The 27,464-nt window shown below is 38.4% G+C and overlaps 1 protein-coding gene across 1 annotated transcript; it reads left to right on the top strand.

Annotated features, from left to right (window-relative positions):
* Nucleotides 1–19,943: 19,943 nt before the first annotated feature.
* NPY2R (neuropeptide Y receptor Y2) lies at nt 19,944–26,577 on the top strand. Its single transcript, XM_077139574.1, has 2 exons — nt 19,944–20,041; nt 24,240–26,577. Exon 2 carries the CDS (start codon nt 24,282–24,284, stop codon nt 25,428–25,430), a length of 1,149 nt encoding a protein of 382 aa, XP_076995689.1. The 5' UTR covers nt 19,944–20,041; nt 24,240–24,281; the 3' UTR covers nt 25,431–26,577.
* The last annotated feature ends 887 nt before the right edge of the window (nt 26,578–27,464 follow it).

Raw genomic sequence — 27,464 nt, 5'->3', positions numbered from 1 at the left:
CCCCTGTGGCAGGTAAACGTAACAAAAAAATTGGCATCTTCAAACAGAACATTTCTTTTTTATTAAACTTGAATGCACTAGCACACCAAGAACAAGGTGAATGAAATGGCAAAAAACTTTATTATTGCTAATTTTTTATATTGCCACAAAATAGAAAGAATCACAAAAAGACACGAGAGGACAGAATTGTTAGAACACTAAAAGAATTTTTGACCCTTGCTCTGAGGCCTTAGTGTTAATTTAAAAAACTCAATGAGGACAGGAAAAAGTAGAATAAATTCCAGGAAATGAAATTTTTAGTCAAGTGTGATCTAGATGACACACGATTAAATTGAAGGTCTTTGCCATTATTTCCAACAGTTAGATGAAAATATCATAAATATTTTATTACTTATGCATGATGATATATTTTCAGAAATTTAGGAGTTTCTATTGTTATAAAAAAAAAAAAGGAAAATAAAAGCAAAAGTACATTTCTTTTCCTATTGGCTGATACCCAGTGTTCCATAGTCAGAGCATCTTACCAGCTTCATTTTTTATGCTACAACACTCCCCATCAAGGCCACTAGCACCTCAGTATGAATTCTCTCTCTGAGGATTTCCTGACGGAAGATGATGGAAGGGAGCCTTTCAAGGGGTCAATGATGGAGGAAAGAAAGGCAGTGAAAAGACTGGACAGATGCTAACATAATTAGAATGGCATAATTATAGACTCTAAGGGACTGAAATCGAAAAAGAGATTATAGATTGAATTCAGGGGAGGATGATATGGCTGGAATGATTGAAAATAAATAGGATTCATAGAGAAAGGTTGACCATGTCCTTTCAAGTATGGAATTTGAATTATACAAAATTAACTTTTAATAGCGATCTGAATTAAGGAAGAATTTCAAGTAACAAAAAAGCATTCTAATTTGGGCATGGAGGAGATAGAGGTGCTTGAAGGAGAAAGTAAGAGTCAAGAGCAGTGAGGGTGAAGGCACAGAATCACATGTAGCCATCTGAGCCCCATTCATGACCTACTCAGTCAGAATCTCTGGGAAAGGGGGAGGACCCTTGTTGGATTTCAGAAAAAGAATTCCAAGAGCAAAAGGAACTTTTGATGCAGAGCTTCCTCAGCCCCTTCCTCAGTGTCCTTGGCAGGTTCAAGGACCCAGAAATGAACCACTTGCCATACTAGCTAGTATTGTATCCTCCAGACAGTGCTGCTGATACCATCCTCCCTGCCAGCATCTCTCCTGTCTGATACATGCACCTGCACATCCAGAGAGAATACCTAAGCAAACTGTTATACCCTAAGTCAACAAGCCCCATCCAATCAAGGGACAGCACACCACCTCCTGGGCACCCTCCCCTCCTGGCATCATTTTCCCTTTAAAACACAGCTCTCAGAACAAAGAACCAGAGCCATTTTCTTTTTCTTCCTGCTGGCTCCCCAGGTGGGAAGCAATTTCAGGGTCCTACCTGCTTTCTTCTTTTCACCCTCCCACCTGCTTCCTCCCTACTTTATTCCATCAATGAATTTGTGAATCTTTGACCCGCAGTCTCATGTGGAATCCTTAAGGACCTTGTACCTGATGATCTTATTATCTATCACCTGTATATTTATAACATGCCACACGTGATTCAAATGTGCATCCCCAGTTTAGAAATGCTAATCTGGTCTGTAGCATTTGAGGAAGAGGATTGCCTGGATGACACAGTAAAAATGAATGATCTGGATCCTGGATTGAGTTTAATGCTTCACTTTGCCAGAATAATCTCTGTCAAAATAAATTTTGGGTAATATTTATTATTTCCATTTGTGGAATGAGTTGTTAAATGGTGCACCATGGGAACACAACAGAAATTCCAGTGAATGGCCACTTTAGGACTTCCATGACCCGAAAGGTCTAAAAGAGGAGGGGATGAGATCCCATCATGGCCAGTTGCCTGGGGAGGCCAAGTGCTTGGGTCATGTTGGTGGATGGCCACTCCACAAGCCCCAACTCCTGTAGGAACAAAGAGACAAATCTGTGCCACCCAAGGTGAGGTATTCATACAATACAGAGGCAATTGGTCCTGCCACTGAGAGGTCTCATCCAGATAGGCAGCTGGGTCTCCTTTTTCCAGGTTTTGGCTTAAGGTGGGTCAGACCTTTTCATTAGACCTCATTGCTTCCCAGGCTGCAGGACAGAAACATAATGAAACATCTGCACACAATTGAAGAGGTGAGAAGGGTCGGTAAGGGCAGAAAGATGGCCACTAGATCTCTTCCTTAGCAATTTACATGAAATTTACTGTTTTCATTATTTAAAATACAAGGTCATTACAAAAATTTAAGGCAGAGATTAAAGAAAAAATCACATGACATAAATGTAGTTAACTTTGGGATATATTTCCTTCCAATCTCTTTCTCTTTTTACCCTTCCAATCTCTTTTATTATTAACGTTAAAACATTGTAGACTTCCAGGAAGATGACCAAATAGAGTAGCTTGAGATTAGCCCTGCTTCAGGGAAAAGTTAGAGAAGGGACCGGAGGGCAACTGAGGTGGTGATTTGCAAGTGTAGCTGACCTTGTAGAGCCTTCTGCTCCTCATAGGGCAGGCCTAGTTGCAGAGGCTGAGGAACTGAGAGACAAAGCTGGACCTGGCATGGAGGTGCGGAGCCCTTGGGAGTGCACAGACAGGAGCTGGGGAATAGGAAGTAAACCAGGCCATTTTCCTTGGATGCGCTACCCTTACCAGCACAACCCCATGACCAGTGACTCACCCTACACCTCACATACCTGAAACCTATCACCCACTCCCATTCCCTGCACTCCAGGTGCCCCCACCCCACCAGCCCCCAGTGCATGTATCTGTCCCCAAACCCCACCACAATTGCAGCCCCACCCAACACTCCTACACCTTTCCTGACAACTACCTCCCCCTCCTTGTTCCCTGCAGGCTGTTGCCAGCACATAAAGGCTGTGGGCACTAACCTCTACACCCAAGCTAGCCCTGACCCCCTACCCATAATGTCACACAAGATCACCCCAACCCTCCTGAGCTTTGCACATCAGTTTACGGCACTCCTAGGTCCACACTTGTGCATGGGCTCCCAATTACATCATTCAGCTCTGGGAACCATAGTTTATAGCAGTCCTAGGACTGCGCATGTGCATGGCCCTCAGCCACACTTACCAGCTCTGAGGAAGAGCTGACCTGTGCAGCCAGGTCAGATCTGCCCCCAGTCCCTGAAAGCATAACACTGACCTACTGCAACAGCTCTACGCATGCTCACTAAGGACCCCTAGCCTTAGACCAGCACACACCAGGGTCACACCCTCTAGACTGATTCATCCTCCCTGACCGCTGGGTGCCCATGTTCACATGCATCAGTGTAAATCCCCAACTTGTACCTATACCTGCCCTGAAACAAATCACTGCACTGAGAGCCCCACCCCATACCTTGCTCACTGCTCTACAACCATCCTGCAAACACAAGACCTTAGACTACTAAAAGAAATCAATTTCCAAAGTAAATCAATCAAGATATTTACATGCCACGAAGACAGCAGAAGATCACAAGGCAAACATATCACAAGGCAAACAGACATAGCCCTGCCTAATGACCAAATTAAAAAGACATCAGAGGAGATGCAGACATTGGAACAACTAATCAAAGATGTTCATATAACTCTACTTGATAAAATAAGTGGGATAGCAAATGATGTAAAGCAAATCAATAAGATAGTAGAAGAGCATAAAGATGAATTAGAAAGAAAAGTTAGAAAAATAGCAGATAACACAAAGATAAAAGACTCTGTTGACTGAATAAAAAACATAGTAGAGGCATACAACACCAGATTTGAAGAGACAGAAGAAAGAATAAGTGATATAGAGGACAGGTTAACTGACTTCAAAGACTCAAAACAACAAATACCAAAAAAGATGGAAAAAATAGAATTGGATCTCAGGGAAATGATAGACAAAACAAAGCACTCAAATATAAGAATTATTGGTGTTCCAGAAGGAGAAGAGAGGAGCAAAGGGCTAGGAAGAGTAGTTGAGGATATAATGGGGAAAAACTTCCCAACCCTCATAAAGGACATAAATATATAAGTCAAAAAAAGCCCAATGAAATCCAAACAGAATAAATCCAAATAAGACTTCCCCAAGACACATACTAATCTCTATCAAATATTGAAGAGAAGCAGAAAATCCTGAAAGTGGTGAGAGAAAAACAATCTACAACATACAAAGGAAACCAAATAAGACTGAGTTCAGAATACTCAACTAGCACTGGCAAGAAGGCAGTGGCATGATATATTAAAGATCCTGAAAGAGAAAAACTTCCAGCCAAGAATTCTGTACCCAGCCAAATTGTCCTTCAAAACTGAGTGAGAGATTAAAGTTTTCACAGACAAGGAAGTCCTGAAAGAATTTGTCAACAAGACACCGGCCTTACAAAAAATACTAAAAGGGTTCTGCTGGCTGAAAAAAAAACACAGAAGAGGGAGGTCTGGAGAAGGTCACAGAATTGAAGAGCACCTCTAAGGGTAACTAAAAGAATACAAAGAGAAAGAGGGAAAAGAATACACAGATCTGACAAATAAAATCCAAAAGATAAGATGGCGGATTCAAGAAACTCCTTTTCAGTTTTAACTTTGAATATTAACACACTAAACTTACCAATTACAAGACACAGATTGGCAAAATGGATTAGGAAACAGAATCCAGCTATGTGCTGCTTGCAAGAGACTCATCTTAGACACAAGGATACAAATAGATTGAAAATGAAAAGATGGAAAAAGATTTTTCATGCAAGTTGCAACCAAAAGAAAGAAGGAGCAGCTATATTAATGTCGGACAAAATAGACTTTAAATGTAAAGACATAATAAGAGACAAAGATGGACACTATATGCTAATTAAAGGGTCAATTCACCAAGAAGATATAACAATCATAATGTTTATGCTCCCAATCAAGGAGCTCCAACGTACATGAGACAGACATTGGTAAAGCTGAAGGGAGTGATAGGTGTTTCAACAATAATAGTAGGAGACTTCAATATACCACTCTCCTTTATAGATAGAACAACCAGACAGAAGATCAACAAGGAAATAGAGAAGTTAAATAACTTGATAAATGAATTAGCACTAGTAGACATATATAGATCATTACACCTCAAAACACAAGGATATATATTATTCTCTAGTGCTCATGGAACATTCTCCAGGATAGATCATATGCTGGGGCACAAAACAAGTCTTTATAAATCTAAAAACATTCAAATTATTAAAAGCACTTTCTCTGATCACAATGGGATGAAGCTGGATCTCAATAACCACCAAAGAATGAGAACACTCACATGTATCTGGAGATTAAATAACACACTTTTCCAGAAAATTGAGGAAAAAGGAACTCTACGTAACTCATCTTATGAAGTAATATCATTTTAATATCAAAACCCAAGTAAAGATGATGCAAGAAAGGAAAACTGCAGGCCAATCTCCTTCATGAACATAGATGCAAAAATTCTCAATAAAATATTAGCAAATTAATTCCAACAACACATTAAAAAATTATACAGATGACCAAGTGGGGTTTATACCAGGAATGCAAGATTCAACACAAGAAAATCAATTTAATATAATACAGCACATTAACAAATTGAAAGGCAAATTTCACATGATCATCTCAATCGATGCTGAAAAAGCATTCGACAAAATTCAGCATCCTTTTCTGATAAGAACACTCCAAAGGTAACTACCTCAATATGATAAAGGGAATATATGAAAAACCAACAGCCAACATCATACTCAATGGAGTGAAAATGAAAGCTTTACCCTAAGATCAGGAATAAGACAAGGATGCCCACTGTCACCACTATTAGTCAACATTGTGCTAAAAGTTCTAGCTAGAGAAATCAGGCAGGACAAAGAAATAAAAGGCATCCAAATTGGAAAGGAAGAAGTAAAACCCTCATTATGTGCAGACGATACGATACTATATTTGGAAGATCCTGAGAAATCTACAACAAAGTTACTTGAGCTAATAAACAAATTCAGCAAGGTGGCAGAATATAAAATTAATGTGCAAAAATCAGTAACATTTCTATATACAAGCAATGATCTGGCTGAGGAGTCAGTTAAGGAAAAAATTCCATTCAAAAGAGCAACTCGAAAAATCAAGTACTTAGGAATAAACTTAACTAGGGACATAAAGGACTTGTACACAGAAAACTACATAACATTGCTAATAGAAATCAAAGGAGATCTAAATAGGTGGAAAGACATTCCTGCTCATGGATAGGAAGGCAAAATATAGTTAAGATGTCAATTCTCCCCAAATTGATCTACAGATTCAACACAGTACCAATCAAAATCCCAACAACCTACTTTGTAGATTTGGAAAAGCTAATTTCCAAATTCATCTGGAAGGGAAAGAGATCCCAAATAGCTAAAAGCATCCTAAGAAAAAAGAACAAAGTGGGAGGATTAACACATCCTGACTTTAAAACCGATCATAAAGCCACAGTGGTCAAAACAGCATGGTTGGCACAAAGACAAAAGCATTGGCCAACGGAATTGAATTGAGAATGCAAAAATAGACCACCAAATCTATGGACAACTGATTTTTGACAAGGGCCCAAATCCTCTGAACTGGGACAAAATAGTTTTTTCAATAATTGGGCATAGAAGAACTGGATGACAATAGCCAAAAGAATGAAAGAGGAACCCCATCTTACACCCTACAAAAAATTAACTCCAAGTGAATCAAACACCTAAATATAAGAACTAGCACCATAAAGCTTCTAGAAAAAAATATAGAGGGACATCTTAAAGACCTAGTAATAGGAGGTAGCTTCCTAAACTTTACACCCAAAGCACAAGCGACAAAAGAACTAGATAAATGTAACTCTTCAAAATCGAATGCTTCCGTACCTTAAAAGACTTTGTCAAAAAGGTAAAGAGGCGGGCAACACAATAGGAGAAAATAATTGGAAATCACATATTGGACAAAGGTTGGATTTACTGTACATACAAAGAAATCATACAACTCAACAACAAAAGAACAAACAACCCAATTATAAATTGGTTAAAGATATGAATAAGCATTTTTCTGAAGAGCAAATACAGATGACTCAAAAGCACATGAAGAGATGCTCATTTTCATTGACTATAAGGGAAACACAGATCAATACTACAGTGAGATACCACCTCACACCTATAAGGATGGCTGCTATTAAACAAACAGGAAACTATAAATATTGGAGAGGATGTGGAGAAACTGGGACACTTATGCACTGCTGGTGGGAATGTATAATGATGCAGCCACTATGGAAGACTGTTTGGCGGTTCCTTAGGAAACTAAATACTGAGTTGCTTTATGACCCAGCAATAGAACTGCTTGGTATACCCAGAGGAGCTGAAAGCAATGACACAAACAGACATTTGCACACCGATGTTCATAGCAGCATTATTTACAATTGCCAAAAGATGGAAACAAACCAAATGCCCATCAATAGACGAGTGGATCAACAAAATATGGTTTATACACAATGGAATGTTATGGAGCAGTCAGACAAAACAACGTCCTGAAGCACATGACAAGATGATCCTTGAGGACATAATGCTGACTGAAATTAGCCAGACACAAAAGGATAGATACTGTATTATTCCACGTCTATGACTAGCATAAATGTATAATCAGAGGCTTATAATACAGAATATAGAGGACTTAGAGATACATAGAAGCTAGAGATGGGTGAACCGTTAGCTAATGAGGTAGAACTCCAATGTAAGGGAATAGATAGGAGTGAAGGTGGTTATCTAGTGGGTTTATAAGTAATATTACCATATCAAAGATGAACAAGATTGAAAGGGGTTGTATAGATCTAAGTGTCTCACTTATTAATACTAGATAATGAATTAATTTTCACAAGAATTACTTTATAGATATGATTCTTGTACAAAGAGTGTTTTTAAGTCCATGGTACAAAGGGAAAACTGCTATTGCATGCTATGAACTATGTTCAAAAGGAAACCATCAGCACGACCACAGCAATAGCAGAGGTAAATAATGGTGGGAGGACAAGAGTTAAGAGGAGCTTTAGATTTCCTACTTGGCGAAGGTATGTTCATTGGTTTTCTGTCTCTCTGGAACAATGCAATTATTTAACATTGAGAATGTTGATGGACTATGGACTTTGGGCCCTCTACATGATGCCCAATGAATGCAGGGGGCTGAAGGATGCACTGATGGAGAAGTAGATTGGTGAATGATGGTGTATACTTATGAACAAAGGTCGTGCTGCTACGAAAAGGAACAAAGTCGAGAGATACGCAATGATGTGAATGAACATATGGGACATTTGGTGAGACAAAATAAACCAGAAACGAAAGAACAAGAATGGTATGGTCACCTTTAGAAAACGCTTATAAGAAAACAGGGGCCTAGATTATAAGCTTTTAGAGCAGACACGTTAAGTCTGGAGTGGTATTATTATTTCTTCATTTTGAGAGGCTGTTTTAGAGATTTATTTAGAGATAAGAATGAAGCTGAACGGGTTGGAATTAAAGTAATTCAGAACATAGCGTAAGGAAGACAGTGTCTATATTTTAGAACCACACATATTCTTTGAAACCAATTGAAGAAAAGTGTATTTGTTCTGGAACTGAAATTTTCTGTAGTGCATAATCTAATTCAACCTATCTGTATAGCTCATTTGAACAATTGAAACACAGGGAGCACAGAATAAAAAAGAGGTCCCTTAATCCTGTATAGATTATTGTAATGTCTGGATACATCCTAAAGTATATTAAGCAGATAATCAAAAACTATTGGCAAAGTCCCCTGAGGGATGGGAGAAAGAATATGGAACTATTAAACCTTATTATCTGATTTGTCAAACTTTAGGGACACCCAAATGCACAGGCCATGCCCTAAATCATAAGACTTATTCTTGTAAAGCTTATGTAGGTAGCAGAGAAGCTTAAACTATCCATAGGCATGCCTAAGAGTTACTTCTGGAGGGCCTCTTTTGTTGCTCAGATGTGGTCTCATTCTCTGCAAGTTAAATCATTGCCCTCCCCTCTACATGGGAAATGACATCCAGGGGTGAATATGGGAGATGACTTCCAGGGATGAATCCAGACCTGGCATCATGGGATCAACAATTCCATCCTGACCAAAAGGGGGAAAAGAAGTCTAATTAATAAAGCATCAGTGGCAGAGAGAGTTCAAAAAGAGTCGAGAGGCTACTCTGGAGGTTGCTATTACACAAGCTTCAGGTAGACCTTGCTACCTATCACAACCTGCCAACCCCCAACCAGGACCATTCCGGCCAATCCTAAAGAACACCTAGGGCAATATATAAGATTCCACAAGTGTTCTGTGCACTAGAGTAACTTTCCAGAAACCTACAACCTCCAGATGGGTCCCTGGTCCAGATAGGTCCTGAAACCTAGCCCAGCATCCCCAGAGCATCATATAGTTCCGTCTCCTTACCCCATATTAGTGACAGATACTTTCAACAGAAAAATTTAGAATTGCCACAGCCCAAACACCCCTAAAGAGAGGGACAGAAAGATCAAAGGTGATAGTGGAGCTATATTGAGAAGATAGGATTTAACAAATGAATATGAATGCAAGCTCATTAAATTGATATCTCTCTTAAAGTCTCCATCATTTTAGAACAGCTAGAAGTGAAAACCTAATATTGTGGAATTGTAACCCATATCAAACTCTGAAATATGTTCTACAACTAATTGTGGTCCTGTGCCTTGAAATATATAACTTTTTAGTATATATGTTATTTTTCACAAAAAAAGAAGGAAAAAATCTATTGTGATGATAAAAATAGTTAAGCCCTCTAGCCTCATATATTCTGGAGCAGCTAGAAGGAAAAATATGAGAGGGTCATATGGTAGCCCATATGGGATCTATCCTGTAATTACTTGTTAAAGAGTGCTTTGAAAACTATTACTTTTTTATTTCTTTGCTTTGTATATATGTTATACTACACAATAAAAAAAAAGAACAATCTTCTGAGCAGTACCCACGTAGCCTGTCTAGATGACTTACTCTAAATAAACCTGAGATGAAGCATTTAAGAAGTGTTCCATATATACCCCCAACTTACTTATGTTTTTCAACTTATTATAAGGTTTACTGCGAGGTAAAATTTTTAAAAAAATACGTGATTATACTAAATATACACCTTCATATTTGGCATTTAAAGTGGATATCATTTTGAAGTAAACATTTTCCAGTTAGCATATATTTTTCTTAGTAATGATTTTAGTAGTGATGCAATATTTTAATTATTATTAAAATTATGTACAGATAACTAATTTCGGTATAAACCTGGAGTCACATCTGGGAGTTTAAATATTTTTTATGATTTATACTATTAAGTGTATATTCTCTACTTTCTTTTATGAACTTCTTTGCTATCTTCTCCCACCCACTTTTCTTCCCTCCTTCCTTTCCTTCCTGACCAGGTGGAGCTCTCAGTTGTCCATGCTAAAGTGGGATGAAGCAGACAATTCAAAGAACACAGTGAAAACATACACGTGCACACATGCACATACACACAAATTTATTAAACCTTCTTCCTGTCAGTAAACAAATTGATCCCAATACTAGCTTCCACTGAAAAATATCTTTCTAGGCTTGGCAAACATTAAGGAACTAACATGATTGACTAAACTATAAGACATCTTTCTATACCAACAAAATGCTACACTCGTATAGATTTGGCAAACATTAAGGAACTAACATGATTGACTAAACTATAAGACATCTTTCTATACCAACAAAATGCTACACTCGTATAGATGTGGCCTGAAAACAGAAATCCCCAATTTTTCTCTGTTCCCATTACTTTTACTGCCTCAGTAACACGTTTTCATGTTGTTCCCTAGGCCAAAAGAACTGCTATTTATCAAGTAGTTAGTTCTATGTAACTTAAAAAATATTTATGCCCTGAAGGTTTAATAGTCATCTGAAAAAATGATATACATATATTGAAAAATTGCAATATTCTCTCATTCTTAAATGACCACAAGTTCTTGCAACTGGTTTATGTGCGTCGACTGGGCACTGCACAACTTTTCTAACCTTGAAATCAGCTTGACTCTCATTTCGCATTCCTTATTGATCAAAATTTTGTTTTAATTCAAAATTTTAATCAGAGAAGTTGTAGGTTTACAAAAATTTCATACAGAATTGCATTGATTTTTTCATGTGGCAATTGCCTTTTATCACAGGAAGCACTCAAAACCCATCTTCACAAAGATAGGATGCCATGAAAGGGATGTAGCACAACTTACTGGTGAAACTGTGAACTAACCTGAGCTGTAGTTCAGCAATGCCTAACAGATGCAAAGAACTAATGCCCATAGATGTTGAATATTGCTGTGCTTTCCTCTAAAATTTAAAGTATCCTACAAGCACCCCTGAGAATTAGCTGTAGTGGCCAGGAATACTTAGTACACAGCGTGGAAACCACGGTCATAGACTTCTCAAATGTTGCAATGTATTCTATGTTTAATAGTATATCCTAATGAATTCAGTACACAGTATGAATATGTATAAAGAAACTTTTTTCAAAGAGGTTAAATCCAGCACTGAATTATTGAATGGTATGATTAATTTACTATAACACAGCCATTATTGCAACATAAGTTAACAACATTCTCCTCTCATATGCAATTCATAAAAGAAACAACAGCCCTCTTTAAATGACATTATTTTAGGATATATATAAGTAGTTGAAAGTAATTTATAAGAAAGAAAAAATTAATGTAGTTTTCAAAATTGCTGAATTCCATATTAATCGGTCTACTACTTGGAAATATGGCTCTTCAGTCTATTTTTTAAAATTATATAACATCCCTATGACACAAAGTAGTATATGTGTTTTTTTTTCGGTTGGGGAAAACTAGGTTGATTTTTAATATCAGATTATTTTAACATTGATAACATGCTCAGAGCAAGTTATCTATGGATTTCAGACAATGATCCAGATTTCTGAGCCCAACTTGTGTGCTTTATTCAGCAATAAGCAATAAGTCCCCACTGGCTATACTCAAAGAGCATGGTGTTTACAATGTGGGAATTAAATATTGCAATCAGCTACCAGGGAACATTATGTTGTTTTCTTGCATGAGGTTGTTAAAGAATAAGTTAAAGTACCATTTATCTTATTACGCAAATCATTACAGGGGCAAATCTACTTAAAAACCTATCGTCTGGAGGTGGAAATTTTTTTTCTGGTTTAATTCTTCAGTTTACAAAGTATTTATTTGTACAGATCCCTGTGTACATATAAATGCAGAGGTTGGAGATATCCTTTTATGTTCACCATGTAGTCTTGCCTCAGACTTTTCACTGCACAGATAATATTAGATTTTGCCGTCTCTGGCTCTGATAATTTCATCAATTGCAAATCAAAGAAGAAAAAATCATTATGGAAGTCCAGAGGCTGAGGTGCATTCCCCAGAAAAGTCCCTCTTTTATAAATGTATCAAATCCTCCAATGTATGGGCAATGGGATGTGTGATGACTTTTCTCTTAGGCTAGCATCAATTTCTCCCCTCCCTGTTCACATGTGCCCTTCTCTCATCCAGAGATGAAGTATATTTCTCTCCTCCCTTTGAATAGAGGCTGACCCAAGTTATTGCTTCACCAAAAAAAAAATGCAGTAGAAAAGATGTTCTGGGACCAGGTCATAAGAAGCCTTGCAGTTTCTGCTTGTGTCTTTTGGAACACTCTCTTTTAGAAGATTCCCTCTGGATGAAGCCTAAAGTCATGTAAGAAGTCTGGCTACTCTGAGAATGCCACCTGTGAAGAGAGAGAAACATGAATGGTCCTTCAGCTATTCTAGTCAACCCAGCCCATCATAAAACCCGTGATTGACAGCACTATCTTAGAAGTGATTCCTTACAGCCCAGCCGTTCCAGTTGATCCCATATGGATCAGAGATAAACCACCCAGCTGAGCATTTCTTGAATTTCTGACCTACAATATCATGAGCAATATAAGATGATTGTTTTAAGTCACTGTTATGGGGTAGTTTGCTATGCAGCAATAAGAAATACAAACAAAAATCCCAGGAGGATGATCACATTGGAGCATCCTCTGATGAGCCCAAAGAACACCTGACTCTCCAGATAAAGGTTACTTAATTAGTTTTTCTTTTTTATTTACTAGTAATCAGAGCTCAGTCTCTATAAAGCTTGATGCCAACATAGAAACTTGTTGAGTTTGATTTTTGTCTGGCAGAGTTGCAAATGTTTTCTGTCTGGTTGAGAATATAAATCCACAAGTTATCACTTTAGAGTGCAGCAGGTTACCCACTAGTGTTACCTCTAATGGATCAGTATTATCTAGCATCCTTTCTTTCACTGCCTATCTGGGCCTTTGGGAAGCTACTTTGATCCAGCTTTGCCAATGTGCTGGTTCTCTTCTTAATCTGGTAAATAAATGTCTGAAGGTATTCACTATATATTTTGTTTGGGAATTATATTTTTAACCTTGAAAATTATACTCTGACATATGTAAATGAGTATTCTTCCCCAGTGGTGCTACATTACCTTAGTATCACAGAACCCTGCTAACTGCAATGGAGAAGCATATTTCAAACAGAAGCTGGTACCCCAGGGCTGGGTAAAGCCAAAAAGGACCCCTAACTAAGTTAAATTGAGTTGGGTTACCTCCTTCAACAAAACGTTTCCCTGATTCTCCCCACACTCTTCATTCATATAAAAACTGAGTATTCCCTCTTGAGGCCCTAAATCTGCTATGTCATAGTCTAGCAGAGGACCTATCTGTTTATGGTCCTTCTTTATTTATATGTCTGAATCCCCTTACTAGACTAGAGACACTCAGTGGCAGGCCTGTGTGTTATTTATTTTTATATGGCTAGTGCCAAGCACAACGCCTGTAACAAATTAGACACTCAATAAAGATTTGTTTACAGGAGTTATGAGTAATAAAATGTTTGAATGGATTTTATATAATTCTTTTCGACAAAAAAAGAGTAGGAGTCATAAATTAAATCCTACTTGCTTTATTCATTCCATGTTTTGAATTTTTACTTTGAGTAAGCCATTTCACAATCTCCAAAGTGGTATGTAGAAATTATATACAAATTTTCGAATTCCCACGCTTAGGACACATCAATACTAATTTAGCGTGAGAGAGAGCTTTGATTTCACTTGTACTCTTTTGCGGAAAATTTAAAATTAAATTTTGCTTTGAGTGTATGATTCAAAAAATATATATCAAATTATGTCCCTATAGGCTACAAGGATAAACACTTATTAAAGAAAACTGAAATTTCTAAAAGGGTGCCTGTTTTCTCTTCAGCCAAGGGTCTTCTCTGCATGTTTCAGACAATCAAATGAAAATTTGCATCGATTCAACTCTGAATTCCTTTAAAAATGTCCCTCCCTTTGTTCTTGGTTAGAATTTGAACTGCGAAACATTTACATCTAAATACCCCTTTGGATTTGGATCCTTACCAGTCTCAATATCTATTCAGATGATCATGGAAAGATAAAAATCTCAGCAAAATGTGGTATAAGTTGCTTACAATCTTGCTTAATTGCTTTGAATCTGCAATTAAAATTTCCAAACAAAAATAAAAACCCCAAATCCATAGAAATAAAAATCATAGCAAATGATATTTAGACCCAATTTAAGATTTAGTAAAAATTCACTTTAAATAACTAGTTGCTTTTTTAAATGAGACATCTGTGTTCATAACACATTGCATGCAAAAATCTTTAGAAAACCTAGCCTCTCTATTAGCTTTGCAAACCTCAGTATTTGGTGGCCATTTATTGCTCAATTCACACTTTACTGGTCCACTCACTGCAAATAAGCCAAGTTTAGATCCGAGAAGGAAATAAAAGTTATTATCTTTTTATTAGAATAAACTTGATTAGAATGATTAGCTTTTTTAAAAATCAAGTTTTGAAAAAAGGGATATTATTTAAAAATTTTTAACAGTTTCAGCTCCATTTACAAAAATTGGGCTCTTTTTTTCTATTTCTACTTGATGCAAACCTAATCATCTCTGTTCAGATATTAACTCTCATTGTTGTTTCCTTCTTGTCTGAAAGAAACGTTAGGCACAGATCCAATTAGAAATACATCTATGATTAATCAAAAATTATACCCCAATGGCCATTTAGGTTTCTAATTTTTGCTACAAGAAAATTTTTTTTGGATTCTCTGTAAGAAGCCTAAGTTATAACTAAATGTATTAAACATTTAAATAAAGCATGACAGAATTAGTTACACACATACTAAGCACTGTAACTAACTGTTAAGCTAAATTGAGTATTAATATCTTCTAACTAGGGACTTGTTACCAGGCTTTGTTTAGCCTACACAATTACATTCATTACTAGCTTCTCTGGAGTTCAGAGAAGTCCTCTTATTTGGGCTTGCTGCTCTCTCTTTAGCTCCTATGTTCTTTCTCTGTTTCTCAGAGGTCTCCTTCTTTCCGGCAGATACCCTGATTTATGGAGCTTACTTCTTTTCTCCTGGAATCAGCTTCTACATTCCAGCTGCGCTACAGTATTTGGCTTCTGTCTGTGATTTCAGTCAAGTTGGTATGGCTTAAAGATTATTTAGTATTCTCTCAGGAAACCCTGACATTAAGGTTTGAAAAACAACTAACTTTCTGGAGAGTGAAACCAAAGGGCTTTCCCCAAGGAATCAAAACAAACTCACTCTTCTTGGTGCTTTTGTTTCTCCTGTTTTTGTTGCCTCTTAGCCAAAAAGTAGCCTCTTCAAGTCATTCCAGTTTGAAGCCACTGAAATTTTATACTGAGCACTTTGTGCAAACAATGTGATTATCCAATTCCATGACATATTCACTTAATCATGGAAGAAGCTTCCTGGCATTCCCTTTATTCAGTTTGACCTTTGTGATTAAGGTTTGTTTATGTAATGGGAACTTGTCTTAAGAAGTGTCTTGCACTTCTTCCTTGTTGGAATTTATATGAAAGAAATAACTGGGCAAGCGCACCAGAAATAGATACAAGATTGTTTATCACAGTTTTGTAATGACAATAATTAATCAGAATATAGTTACACAGTTTAGAACTAGGCAGTCATTAAAGAGAAAATGCATATTTATATTTATAGCTATGTAAAGACATGTGATATATTTTCTTAAGAGTCAGAAAAAATAGGTTACAAATGAGTATGATCCATTTTGTAAAAAAAAGGTTAAAAAAGAAAAAATAAAAAGGAAATGCTAATCGAAAGTATAGAGAAACACTAATATGCTAATAATGGTTACCTTCAGGACAAGATTTTAGACCTATACTGCCCATGATTTACATTGTCTGTATGTGGCTAGTTTTATATTTAGATTATTTAAAATTAAATAAAATCAATAATTCAGTCCCTCAGTTGCAAATGTCACATTTCAAGTACTCAATGTCATTTAGCTAGCGGTAATCATTTTGGACATCACTGACAAAGAACATTTCTATCATTGTTTTCTTGAGCTTTTTACAATGTTTTTAAATTACCTGTATAATTGAAACAACTTAACACAATTATTTATACCTTGGGGAAGGATTCCTCGCTATCAGAATGAATTGAGAGTGAAGGAAATCATATCATGGTTATTTTATCTAACGCATAGGCTTCATAAACGATCCTCTATTCTGACAATGAAATTTTTTAAATGAATAATTGTGACATTTCTTTATTCTTATTGTTTAAAATATCTGAAAATTTTATTTACTCAACAGGCTCTTTATTGTAGTCTCATTGGGAGCATCTACTCAACCAGAAGTGAAGACAGAAATTGCTTATTTGGGAATCTATCTTTGGCTGCATTCCTTTTATGTTACTGTACACTGAGGAATGGATTATGTGATGGGGAAATCATAGTTCAGGCACATTTTAGATACTTTAGGAGGTTTTTCAAGCATCAAAAGCCACATTAGAGGCTACAATATTGATTATGCGCAAGCTTGGTTGCACAGACTATCTATCTGTCTGTCTGTCTGTCTGTCTGTCTACTTGCCTATCTGTCCATCCATCCATCCATTCATCTTATCATGCACAGATCTAATTCACCTGGGATTCTGAATTTTAAAAAATTTAAATTCCTTCATGCAAAATTTGAAAGTTTTTAAGAATATGGATTTTGCTACTCTTAAAAATTCTTATCTGAAAAAAAATATCTTATCTGACAATTCAGGGTCTAGACTGCTGCGGGGCCAGCGACTTGAACCCAAGCAGCAGACTGTTCTTCTTACAAGAAGCATGTGCTCTTATGCTTTCCAACTTGTCATAGCCCTCACCATTTCCTACTGTCTTCAAATTTAGCTTGCTGGTACGTTTATGTTACATGCTATAGCCATGCAGCATCTGAGTTTGAGTCTGTGCCCTATTTTCACAGCAGTCAGCACATGGTAGAATGTTAGAGGTAGATGCGGAGGTAGCTGAGGAGTTGACTGCTTTCAAGAGACAGATCAGATTCAATAATCCTTCTTCAATTTATATTAATCAGTATTTCACCACCACAAACTTCTATCAATGTCCCCATAGGGTTTATTGGTGTCATCAGACTGGCTCATTGTTAGCACAATGAGAAGTATATGTACATTAAAAGATATTAATTAGGTCTTAATGCCCCAAAATGTCATGAATTAAATGTCAAAAATATCCTTGATAATACGACGCAAATAAATTTCTCATCCAATTCTGTCCTTACTTATTGGAAGATAATTTAAAGGTAATTTAAATCTCATTGGGTTTGCTGTCTAGAGGTCTGTGGAACTATGTGAATTTTCTAGGACACATATGGGTATAGAAGGGAGTGAAACAAATATTTATATATGGCAGCTAAGCTGTTTTTGAAAGGCAACCTTAAAGGAGGAAAAAATGCTTTGTGCAATTGCTGTGTCAGGGAAATAAGGTGAATCCTCCAAAATAATTATTGGAACAACAGCACCTGTCTGTTTCTTGTATGCATTTGTTTTTGTGGTTGCTTTTTCAAGCCACTCACACTCTTTTAGAGTTACAACCAATCAGCACCTAGCTCATTCCTCACTGGTGCACATGTATTAGAATGCATGGAACTTGTTGCATTAAACACACAGATGGGAGCAATGAGTATGTTCCCAAAGTAAAAAGTATCTACAAAAATATTTTTAAGCGGAACTGAGTAGAACATGTGGGATATTTCCAGTTCTGCTTACTTCTGGTTGCTTAGTTACTGAAAAGCCCAAGCCGATTTGTTTGATAAATAATTTCTATGTCCCCTTAGGCATAATTCTACATTAACCTAAGATTAACTTCAGATTACACCCGATAATGATGTCTTACATATGCAATACTATTAGCGCTTGGGCAAGCTCTCACAGAACTGAAAATCTAATCTCCAAACAAGTCTTCATTTAATTTTGGAAAGAATATCGATCTTTCTGGGGGGTAACACTAAAATCCCTCTTATTTGTGAATAGTTTAATTTAAATCTAAATTATTTGCAGCACAGTATTTTTTCCCCCAGAGGATGTCCGAGTGAACCGTATGACCATCCTCATTTTAGAAAAGAAGAAACTGATACAATGAGGGAAAGTAAATAGTGCAAGAATCTCAACTCAGAAATTATTAAGGAAAAACTTAGGCCTCTGGCTTTAGGTTTTGTTTTCCTGACTTTGTAGACTCTTCCGCCCCCCAGTAAAAAATGAATAGGGGAAAGAGTGGCTGGTTGTAAACTTCTAGAAGGAATGGCTCTGTATAAAGGATTTCTGGGAGGAACAGATCCTGCAGCTTTGTTGATTAATTCTAGAATCCTATTTCGCTCCTATCCGCTAGCTCAGCTCAAGTGATTATGAGAGGGCTCACCATAAGGAGATAGCAGAGGGGTCTCCAGAGGCTGGCGCTCTTTGTTGCACGAAGCACATGGACTTTATCAAAGAGCGTAGAACAGGGAAGTCAGATAACTGACCAAGAGGAGACTGTGCATTATTCGCTAACCTACTATTGCCTCCTCCTGTTCCAGTTTTGCAGCCAACCGACGCGCCCGCTACAGCGCTACGGGCTTTGGAATCCGAATCCGCGCTGCCGGAACTTGTAAACTGTTAGCAGACCACCTGCTAAGAGAAATGCTGAACCTGGGAAACCAGGATCTGAACCCGCTTTACCATAGGGACCACACCAATGGCAGAAAGACCAGCGCCCGGCGCCCCAGTCCTGGGGAGGCTACGGAGGCGCTTTTCCCTCCCACCTGCCTGAGGTCGCCGTGCGCCCGGCGTCCTGGGGACCGCCGCCTCCCGGCCAGCAGCTGAATGCGTCCGCCCTGCCTTCGCCCCGCTTCTCCCCGGTGGATTTTGTGCCCCGGCCCAAGTCCACGGTGCCTGCCCCCGCTGGACCATTTCTGCAGGAACCGGAGAGTGGGGAGCAAATGGGAGGAGCTCGGGGAAGGCAAAGGAGGTGCGGGCGATGCGGACGCCCAGAGTATAAACTCTGGGGTCTTGCGGAACCTGAGATGAGCAGCTGCAGGCGGTGGTGGCGACCCGCGAGGGGGGCGCCGCCCTAGGTAGGGTCCGCAGCCCGGGAGGCTTTCGCCGAGACCCTGGACTCTGTCTCTTGCTCCCACTGCTGGGAGCGGAAACTTCCCGGCCAGCTCCTTCCCCTGCGGAGCCCCCGTCCCCCTCCCCTCCCCTCCGCCCCGATTTTCTCTTCTGGGTGGGAGGGATCCGCCTCTCCCTCGCCCCCACCCCCCATCTCGGACCCTCCCATCCTCACCCGCCCCCCCCTTTCCTCCCCCCACCCCCCAGGCTTCTCGGGGCGGCGCGGTGCAGTTCCCCCCAGGCGCCCTCGGCCGCAGGGGTCCGCGGCAGAGTCGAGCCGCGCCAGCCCCTGAGCCGCGCCTACTGGCTGCCCGGGGCCGTCGGAGGGGACAGAACTGCTCCTGCCTTTGGAGACCGGTGCCCTCTCCGGGACCTCCGGCCACAGCCCTCGGACTGAAGGCGGCACACAGCTTCAGCGCATCTCAGCAGAAGAGGGAGGGGGCCCATTCGGCAAATGTAAGTCCTAACTCATTCACCCGGGAGGGAGAAAATCCCTAAAGAAGCGCTCGGGTCGGGTGGAAGAGGGCAAGTTGAGTTCCTCAGGAGTGTGGGGACTTTTCTCCCCTGGTTTAAGCTGAAAGGGGGTGTTGTTCGAGTGGGCTGGGGGATACCATCCCCATTTTCTACTTTTGCTGGAATTTTCCTTTCCTAGTGAATATTCTTAACCCTTTCCTCGTCCATTCTTAGAGGGCAGTTAGAATTTTTACGGTGGAGAAGCTTGTTCCTATTTCTGCGGCTTTTTTAGAAAACAAAACACCTGTCTGATGGGGGCAGATCATTCTGGATTCTCCAAAATTTTGAAGAATAAATGCATTTATTTAAGCACGCACTCATTTCCCACTGTGAGGTCTCACTCACTGGTGGGGGGATATGATGGAAGGGAAGGAGGCAAAACTCAAGGCTTTAAGACTTTTTGTAGTACTGATACATCATATGAAATTCAAAGACATAAAATACACAATCCGGCTTTCAAAAAAGTACCGAAGCTCAAAAGCACAGAAAGGGGACATTCTCAAATCCTTCATGTGTATTTTAAACTTTCTACTTAATTGGCAAGCAGTCCTGTCTGCACCGTATGTTTTTGAAAGCTCTGTCTCCTCCAGGACTAAAAAGTATAGGGGATGTAACATGATTTCTGGATTTCCCCCCCTAGAAAAATTTTTGGAAGCTGCTGTGATAGATAAAATATCAAACTTTATTAACGTAAGAGATTATTGCAAAAAGCTCCACGAATGTAAATGTATTATAGAATTAAAGCATTAACTGGCCTCCCACTCAAGATAATTTGAAGTTCTGTTAATCTCCGAAAAAACCTTGAAACCCACTTTCCTAGTCTATGAAGAAATATTTCTATAATAAAATCTCTGAAGAATCATCTGTTCAAGAAAAGTGTACCACTTCACATTTCTCCTTAAATGTGTTGAGTAATGTGAGCATCTGCTTTAGACTTAATTCAGGGAAAGGTTTTTCCCTTGTTTGCTTAACTTTTTGTTTTTGTGCTTTTGAGTTTTTAATTCAACAAATCCTTTTGTGTATTCTGTTTTCCTCTCCCACTTTTCCAGAAGTGCTATCATAAAATGGTACTTTCTCTGGATAAAATGGGACCTATCTGAAGATCAGCAGAGCACTTAAGAACAGGCTTAAGGCTTACTAATAGGCTGTAGATTAATAAATACCCTTCCTGCAAAGAAGCTTTAAATAAAGGGGCTTCAAAATAAGAAATTAGAAAAAAAAAAGCAAGGTAATCAGGGCTGAAAAGGAAAAGCAAAATGTCACCAAATCAAATGTACTCCTACTCCAATATTCTTCAATCTCATGCTTACTCTTACTTTGATCCGCTGAGATCCCCAAACCCAGACCTCTGGAGTCTTGTTAATTCTGTTAATTACTTTTTAGGATTGACTAATTGTGCTTTGTAAAGTCAGCCACTTTCTAAACCTAAGAGAATTGGTATGGCCTATCAGACATACATTCCACGATTTCAATGGTTAACTTTCATTTTCTCTAATTACAGAAGAGTGGAGTCAAATGTGAATGAGAACCCAGACTCTTCCAAAATCCTACTTTAAATTTATGGAGATGGAACTAGAATATGTTGGTACACCAAATGCAAATGCATTAAAACCTTACTTTGTGTAGTCACAAGTTTGTGTGTGTGTGTGTGTGTACTAAGCTCTTGAGGTATAAAGATATCTTCTTAGTATATACCAACGAATTAAAATCCTAGGAACAGGGATTGATTCAAGAGGGAGTTTTAGGACAACTTTCTTCTGGAGTTGGTCACCTGATTAAGAACAAGAAAATATACACAAGGTTGTTATGCCAGGGGAAGGAATCCTCCGTAAATGAAAGAATCAAAATTGTATTTCGTATTTTGCCTGGATCATTGAGTAAAATCGTGCTTTCCTTTAGCTCCTAGCTGTTTTGCTAAATTATTAAGTATCTTTAATGTGCTAGATGATGTGCGAGGAATAAAACATTGCATGAAGAAGACCTTTCTCTGTCCTCCTAGAGATTGCTGCGCTGGGTGAATGAAGGAGAACGGTTGCAGTGGTACGTGGTGATTTGCAAAGTCTCAGGTGACACAGGATGCCAGGGGGACTATTCCTGGTTTCCTGGGGATAATAACACTTCAGAATAGGAAGTGCAGAGAATCATGAGAGAGGCTGACCTGTTGCTGGAGCTGGGAGTAATTCAGTATGACAGAAGTATAATATATATATGGAATGTTAGGAGAAATGAGGGCAGTAGGGAAGCTGGGCTGAGTTCAAGAAGAGCTTTGAATGCCCTAAGGGGCTGAGATATTCTTCTGTAGGCCAGTGTTAGCCAGTCTGTGGACACAAACCTTTTAATGGGAGAGCAAATTCATAAAAGCAATTTTCAAATCCATATATGCATGTTATCGGTGGATCATGCCAAACAGAATCTCCTGAGAAATGTAAAAGAGGAGAAATTTAATTCAGAGAATTGGTGACGAAGTGATGGAAGGGCTGTAATGCTTAGCATGGGATGGTACTGCCACTAGGGATTAGTAGAGCAGGGAGGCATTCCTACCCCCATGCTAGAAGGATGTTGAAAGGAGGTGGTGTTACTCAAGCGTTGGGGCCAAAACTTTAATTTCAACAGATTAGAAACAGGAACCATGAGGGCCAGTTGTGTGGGAACCAGCTGCATGGAAGACCTGCTGAGGCACTGCTCAGAGAAGGGAGGGAGGGAGAAGAACCCCTTGGCTTCTCTTTCACCTGCCTTCTACTTTCCTGCCAGTACCTCCTACATGCAAACCCAGCTAGAACCCCCCAAAATCTTAAAACCTGGGTGACCTGCAAAGGCCAGCCTTCCTGTGATATACAGCAGAGCAGGACAGAGTGGAGATGAGATTGAGGACACACAGGCTCCGTATTGTCTGTAGGCTGCATAAATGTAACTCACCTATTAAGGTAGATAGGTGCTATTGCGATTAATACGACACAAATCCATTTTTAAAAAAAGGTTCTAAAATAATAGTTGTGGTTTTTATCATTATGAATATATTCAAAATCAACTAACACCATGATGTCAGGTTCTGGAATTGCTTTCCTATAGCCTTAAAGTGGGATCTTATATTAAAACGTTTGTGGTCATTGCTTTAAACAATCCAGAGACATTGGAAAAAAATATGATCACAAGTTTAGAAAACTTATTTTGATGGCAGAGTAGTCTCTATACAGTAAGTTGCATGAGCCTTAGAATACAGGTACTATCGTGTTTGTCTTTTTGTCCACAACAAGATGTAGGTTTTTAAACGTTCATTGACTGCATGTTTGAATACGAGTAAACACAATGATGGCAGAAATGTTTGTAACTGCTTTTTAACTTTAGGTAGCATAATGAATTGTAATAACATTAACTGAGTTAGGGAATACTGAAGGGAAAAAACTGAGAGGAGAATTAGGATATTGGAGAAGAAGGTGTTAAAATGTTTATATTTAGGTGTTTCAGGAAAATATAGTTCAGATTTGAATATATTTTTCTTTTAGTACCTGTCAAGGATTCTGCTGGAAATATGTAGAAAATTCATTTCAGATCATCAAAAAAACAACTGGTCTACATAGCCTATCTTATTTTAACATTAAACTCTATGATAGAAAAAATGGCTATGAAATAGAATCTGCTCAGTTTATCTTAAATATTATACACCCCCAAAGTCCTGGAATCAGGAAAATAGTTTTAATAATTTTCACTTTCCTGTGCAATTTGTTGCTATATTTGTAAACTGAAAGCCTAAGTATTGTAGAAAACTTTCCTTTGTCTACTTAAAATTAACTTAGTGAATTTGCAGCTGTTATAGCATTAATTGATAAAGTTGATAATGTTCATCCCCCTTCAGATGAATTCAATCAGCTTAATAGCATTCATATTAGAATTGTGTTTGTACTCTCCATATTACCTCTTTTTCATCATGGCATTTATTTTATGGACTGGGTTTGCTGGTCCATATTTATGAATAGATTTAATTATGACCTGCTTCATTAAAAGGTTCTGCTATGTGCAATTTCAGGCTTCAGAGGACAGATATTTTGAGATCCAACCAAAATTAAACTATCATACTTGTGATATTTCTCTGCCTCATCCTTCTGTCTTCCTTGCTCCATCTTTGTTCATTATTCTGTTGTAGATCCTTGTGCTGGTTTCTAGGCCAATTGGAACTGTTCTGAGCATGGGCCCAGTAGGTGCAGAGGCTGATGAAAACCAAACAGTGGAAGAAATGAAGGTGGAGCAGTATGGGCTGGGGCAAACCACTCCTAGAGGTGAGCTGGCCCCTGACCCTGAACCGGAGCTCATAGACAGCACCAAGCTGACTGAGGTACGGATTGTCCTCATCTTGGCCTATTGTTCCATCATCTTGCTTGGAGTGATTGGCAACTCCTTGGTGATCCATGTGGTGATCAAATTCAAGAGCATGCGCACAGTAACCAACTTTTTCATTGCCAACCTGGCAGTGGCAGACCTGCTGGTGAATACCCTGTGCCTGCCATTCACTCTCACCTATACCTTAATGGGGGAATGGAAGATGGGTCCTGTCCTATGCCACCTGGTGCCCTATGCCCAGGGCCTGGCAGTACAGGTGTCCACAATCACCTTGATGGTGATTGCCGTGGACAGGCATCGCTGCATTGTCTACCACCTGGAGAGCAAGATCTCCAAGCAGATCAGCTTCCTGATTATTGGCTTGGCCTGGGGCATCAGTGCCCTGCTGGCTAGCCCTCTGGCCATCTTCCGGGAGTATTCACTGATTGAGATTATTCCAGACTTTGAGATTGTAGCCTGTACTGAGAAGTGGCCCGGTGAGGAGAAGAGCATCTACAGCACCGTCTACAGTCTTTCCTCCTTGTTAATCCTGTATGTTTTGCCTCTGAGCATCATATCCTTTTCCTACATTCGGATCTGGAGTAAGCTGAAGAACCACGTGAGCCCTGGAGCTGCTAATGACCACTATCATCAGAGAAGGCAAAAAACCACCAAAATGCTGGTGTGTGTGGTGGTGGTGTTTGCAGTCAGCTGGTTGCCTCTCCATGCCTTTCAACTTGCTGTCGACATCGACAGCCACGTCTTGGACCTGAAGGAGTACCAACTCATCTTCACAGTGCTTCACATCATCGCCATGTGCTCCACCTTTGCCAACCCCCTGCTGTATGGCTGGATGAACAGCAACTACAGGAAAGCTTTCCTCTCAGCCTTTCGCTGTGAGCAGAGGTTGGACTCTATTCACTCTGAGGTATCTGTGACATTCAGAACTAAAAAGAACCTCGAAGTAAAAAAGAATAATGGTGCCAATGACTCTTTCACAGAGGCAACCAATGTCTAAGGAGGCCTTAGAAATGAAAAATGAAAATGTATGCATGAATTCTAACCACAGCTGCAAATCTGGCTGATGAAGGCTCACCGGTGCATAGTGATTTCCCAGTTTAAGGAAGAAATACAGTATTTGAGTCAAAACATCTGCATATAATGGCTGGAAGACTAACTAGTAGAGACCAGGTGAACCCTCTTATCCAAAGACAAGGCAACAGCATACTTTGTTTACAGGTTTTTGGATGATAGGTTGAATTATGAGTAAAAGCAGAGATGCTTTTGATTCTACTCTTTTCCTAGAGTGAAGGAAGCATGAATGAGGAATCTGCATTATCAGCATTGCTGAAAGGCTGTGGATAAATAGGTTGGCCTTGTTGACTTTCAACTCACATTAAGGTGTTGATTGGGGATGCTGTACAATTCACTGCCCTGCCCTTTTCTTATGAAAAAACTATCAGACGCAAATTTCTCTAGGGAGACACATGCTCTCCTTTATTGCATTTTGGTTTTGCTTCTCTTCCTATAGTCTAAATCCATCAGGGAATGCTGCAAGTAAATGTTGCCAATTATTGGAATGATTTCAGGGAAATAAAGGGAAACTTGCTATATAATCAGTGTTTTGGCAAATGATGGGGAAATACTTAATATTCTATGAGTCCATTGTTCTTAAAAACCAATGCATGTTTGGTGAGAACTTTCTTAAACTCGGAATTAAAGACTGAATTTTTCAAAGTTACTGAAAATCAGCCATGATTTAATCTGTAATTTCAAGTTGTTCCTACTTTATACATATAAGAATTAGATAACGATAAAGCATATAACAATGATTTTAATAGATGCTAATTGCTTAACCTTTTGAACATGTATGATTTTTGTTATCATTCCTATGTTGTAACTGAGTTTCTTCTCATTAAAAAGTAAATCATATTAGAAAATAATTTTGTAGCCTTTCATAACATTTCATGGTTATTTGTAAGTTATTTTTGCACAGGTACATAGCTCGAATGTGTTTACAGAACACTCCAGTGTTATTTTCTTTGAAATTAACCTTCCATGGACCCATTCATGAGAGAAAAAACAACATAATTTCATCAAAATGGAACCTATCTGGTAAGAATTATTAGAAACATTGGATTTATTCCACCCTGCAAATGTTCTATTTGGACCAATTTCAGCAGAAGTTATTTCTTCTCTTCTCAAAATAATTAGCTACATTTTTTGAGAGTTTATGAAAATATATATATAACAAAATTGCACCTATAAATAGTGAAACATATATTACAATATTTTTTCACTTAATGATTTTATGAATATAATTTTATTTTAATAAAACCCAACCCGGATTCCTAAAACCCTATAATGTTTAGGGAAAATAAGTGAGATGGTAAAATAGTTGAACTTCTTTGAATAATGTGAAAGAAGTTTCATTACAGTTATATTTTTGTAAGTATGATGAATTTCTGAATAGATTCCTTATATTTTAAATAAGTTCAACATGAATATGAAATTTACTTGCAATCATTAATTTCATGAGCTGGAGAGTTTCATTTTATGGCTAAATTTATAATTAATATTTTGGCTCTTATTAAATTCCTTCCATGGTTGAAATAAAAAGCTGGTCTTTAAGTTGGTCTGTGGTTTTAGAATACCAAAAAAGAATTAAAATGATACAAATTAGATTAAGTGGAAGACAAAATAGGGAATAAACAGAAAATGATGTATATCTGTGCCATATCATAAAATTGAAGAATTCATTTTCTATTGTAGTCAACATAGCAATCTGAGAACAAACTTTTTGCCTTATAAATAGCAGTGGCTTTGCTTAAGATGTCAATGGATAGTTATGGCTAAAGTAGTTTTGGTGTTTTTTTTTTTTTTTCTGAGAATTCCTATGCTCTAGGAATTTGCATGCTTCTCTATTACCTGTTGTTGTAGTGAATTATTAGAATTTAATTACTGATCCAGTTAATGTGTTTGATCCAATTGCTTCAATTCCTTATTAAAATATCTTTATATGTAGTGATTTTTCTGTGAAATAAAAGGAATG

The sequence above is a fragment of the Tamandua tetradactyla genome, chromosome 22 (genome assembly GCF_023851605.1).
Source record: "Tamandua tetradactyla isolate mTamTet1 chromosome 22, mTamTet1.pri, whole genome shotgun sequence".
Taxonomy (NCBI): Eukaryota; Metazoa; Chordata; class Mammalia; order Pilosa; family Myrmecophagidae; genus Tamandua; species Tamandua tetradactyla.
Note: the sequence above shows the minus strand (reverse complement) of the source record. Positions and strands in the feature narration are given on the sequence as shown.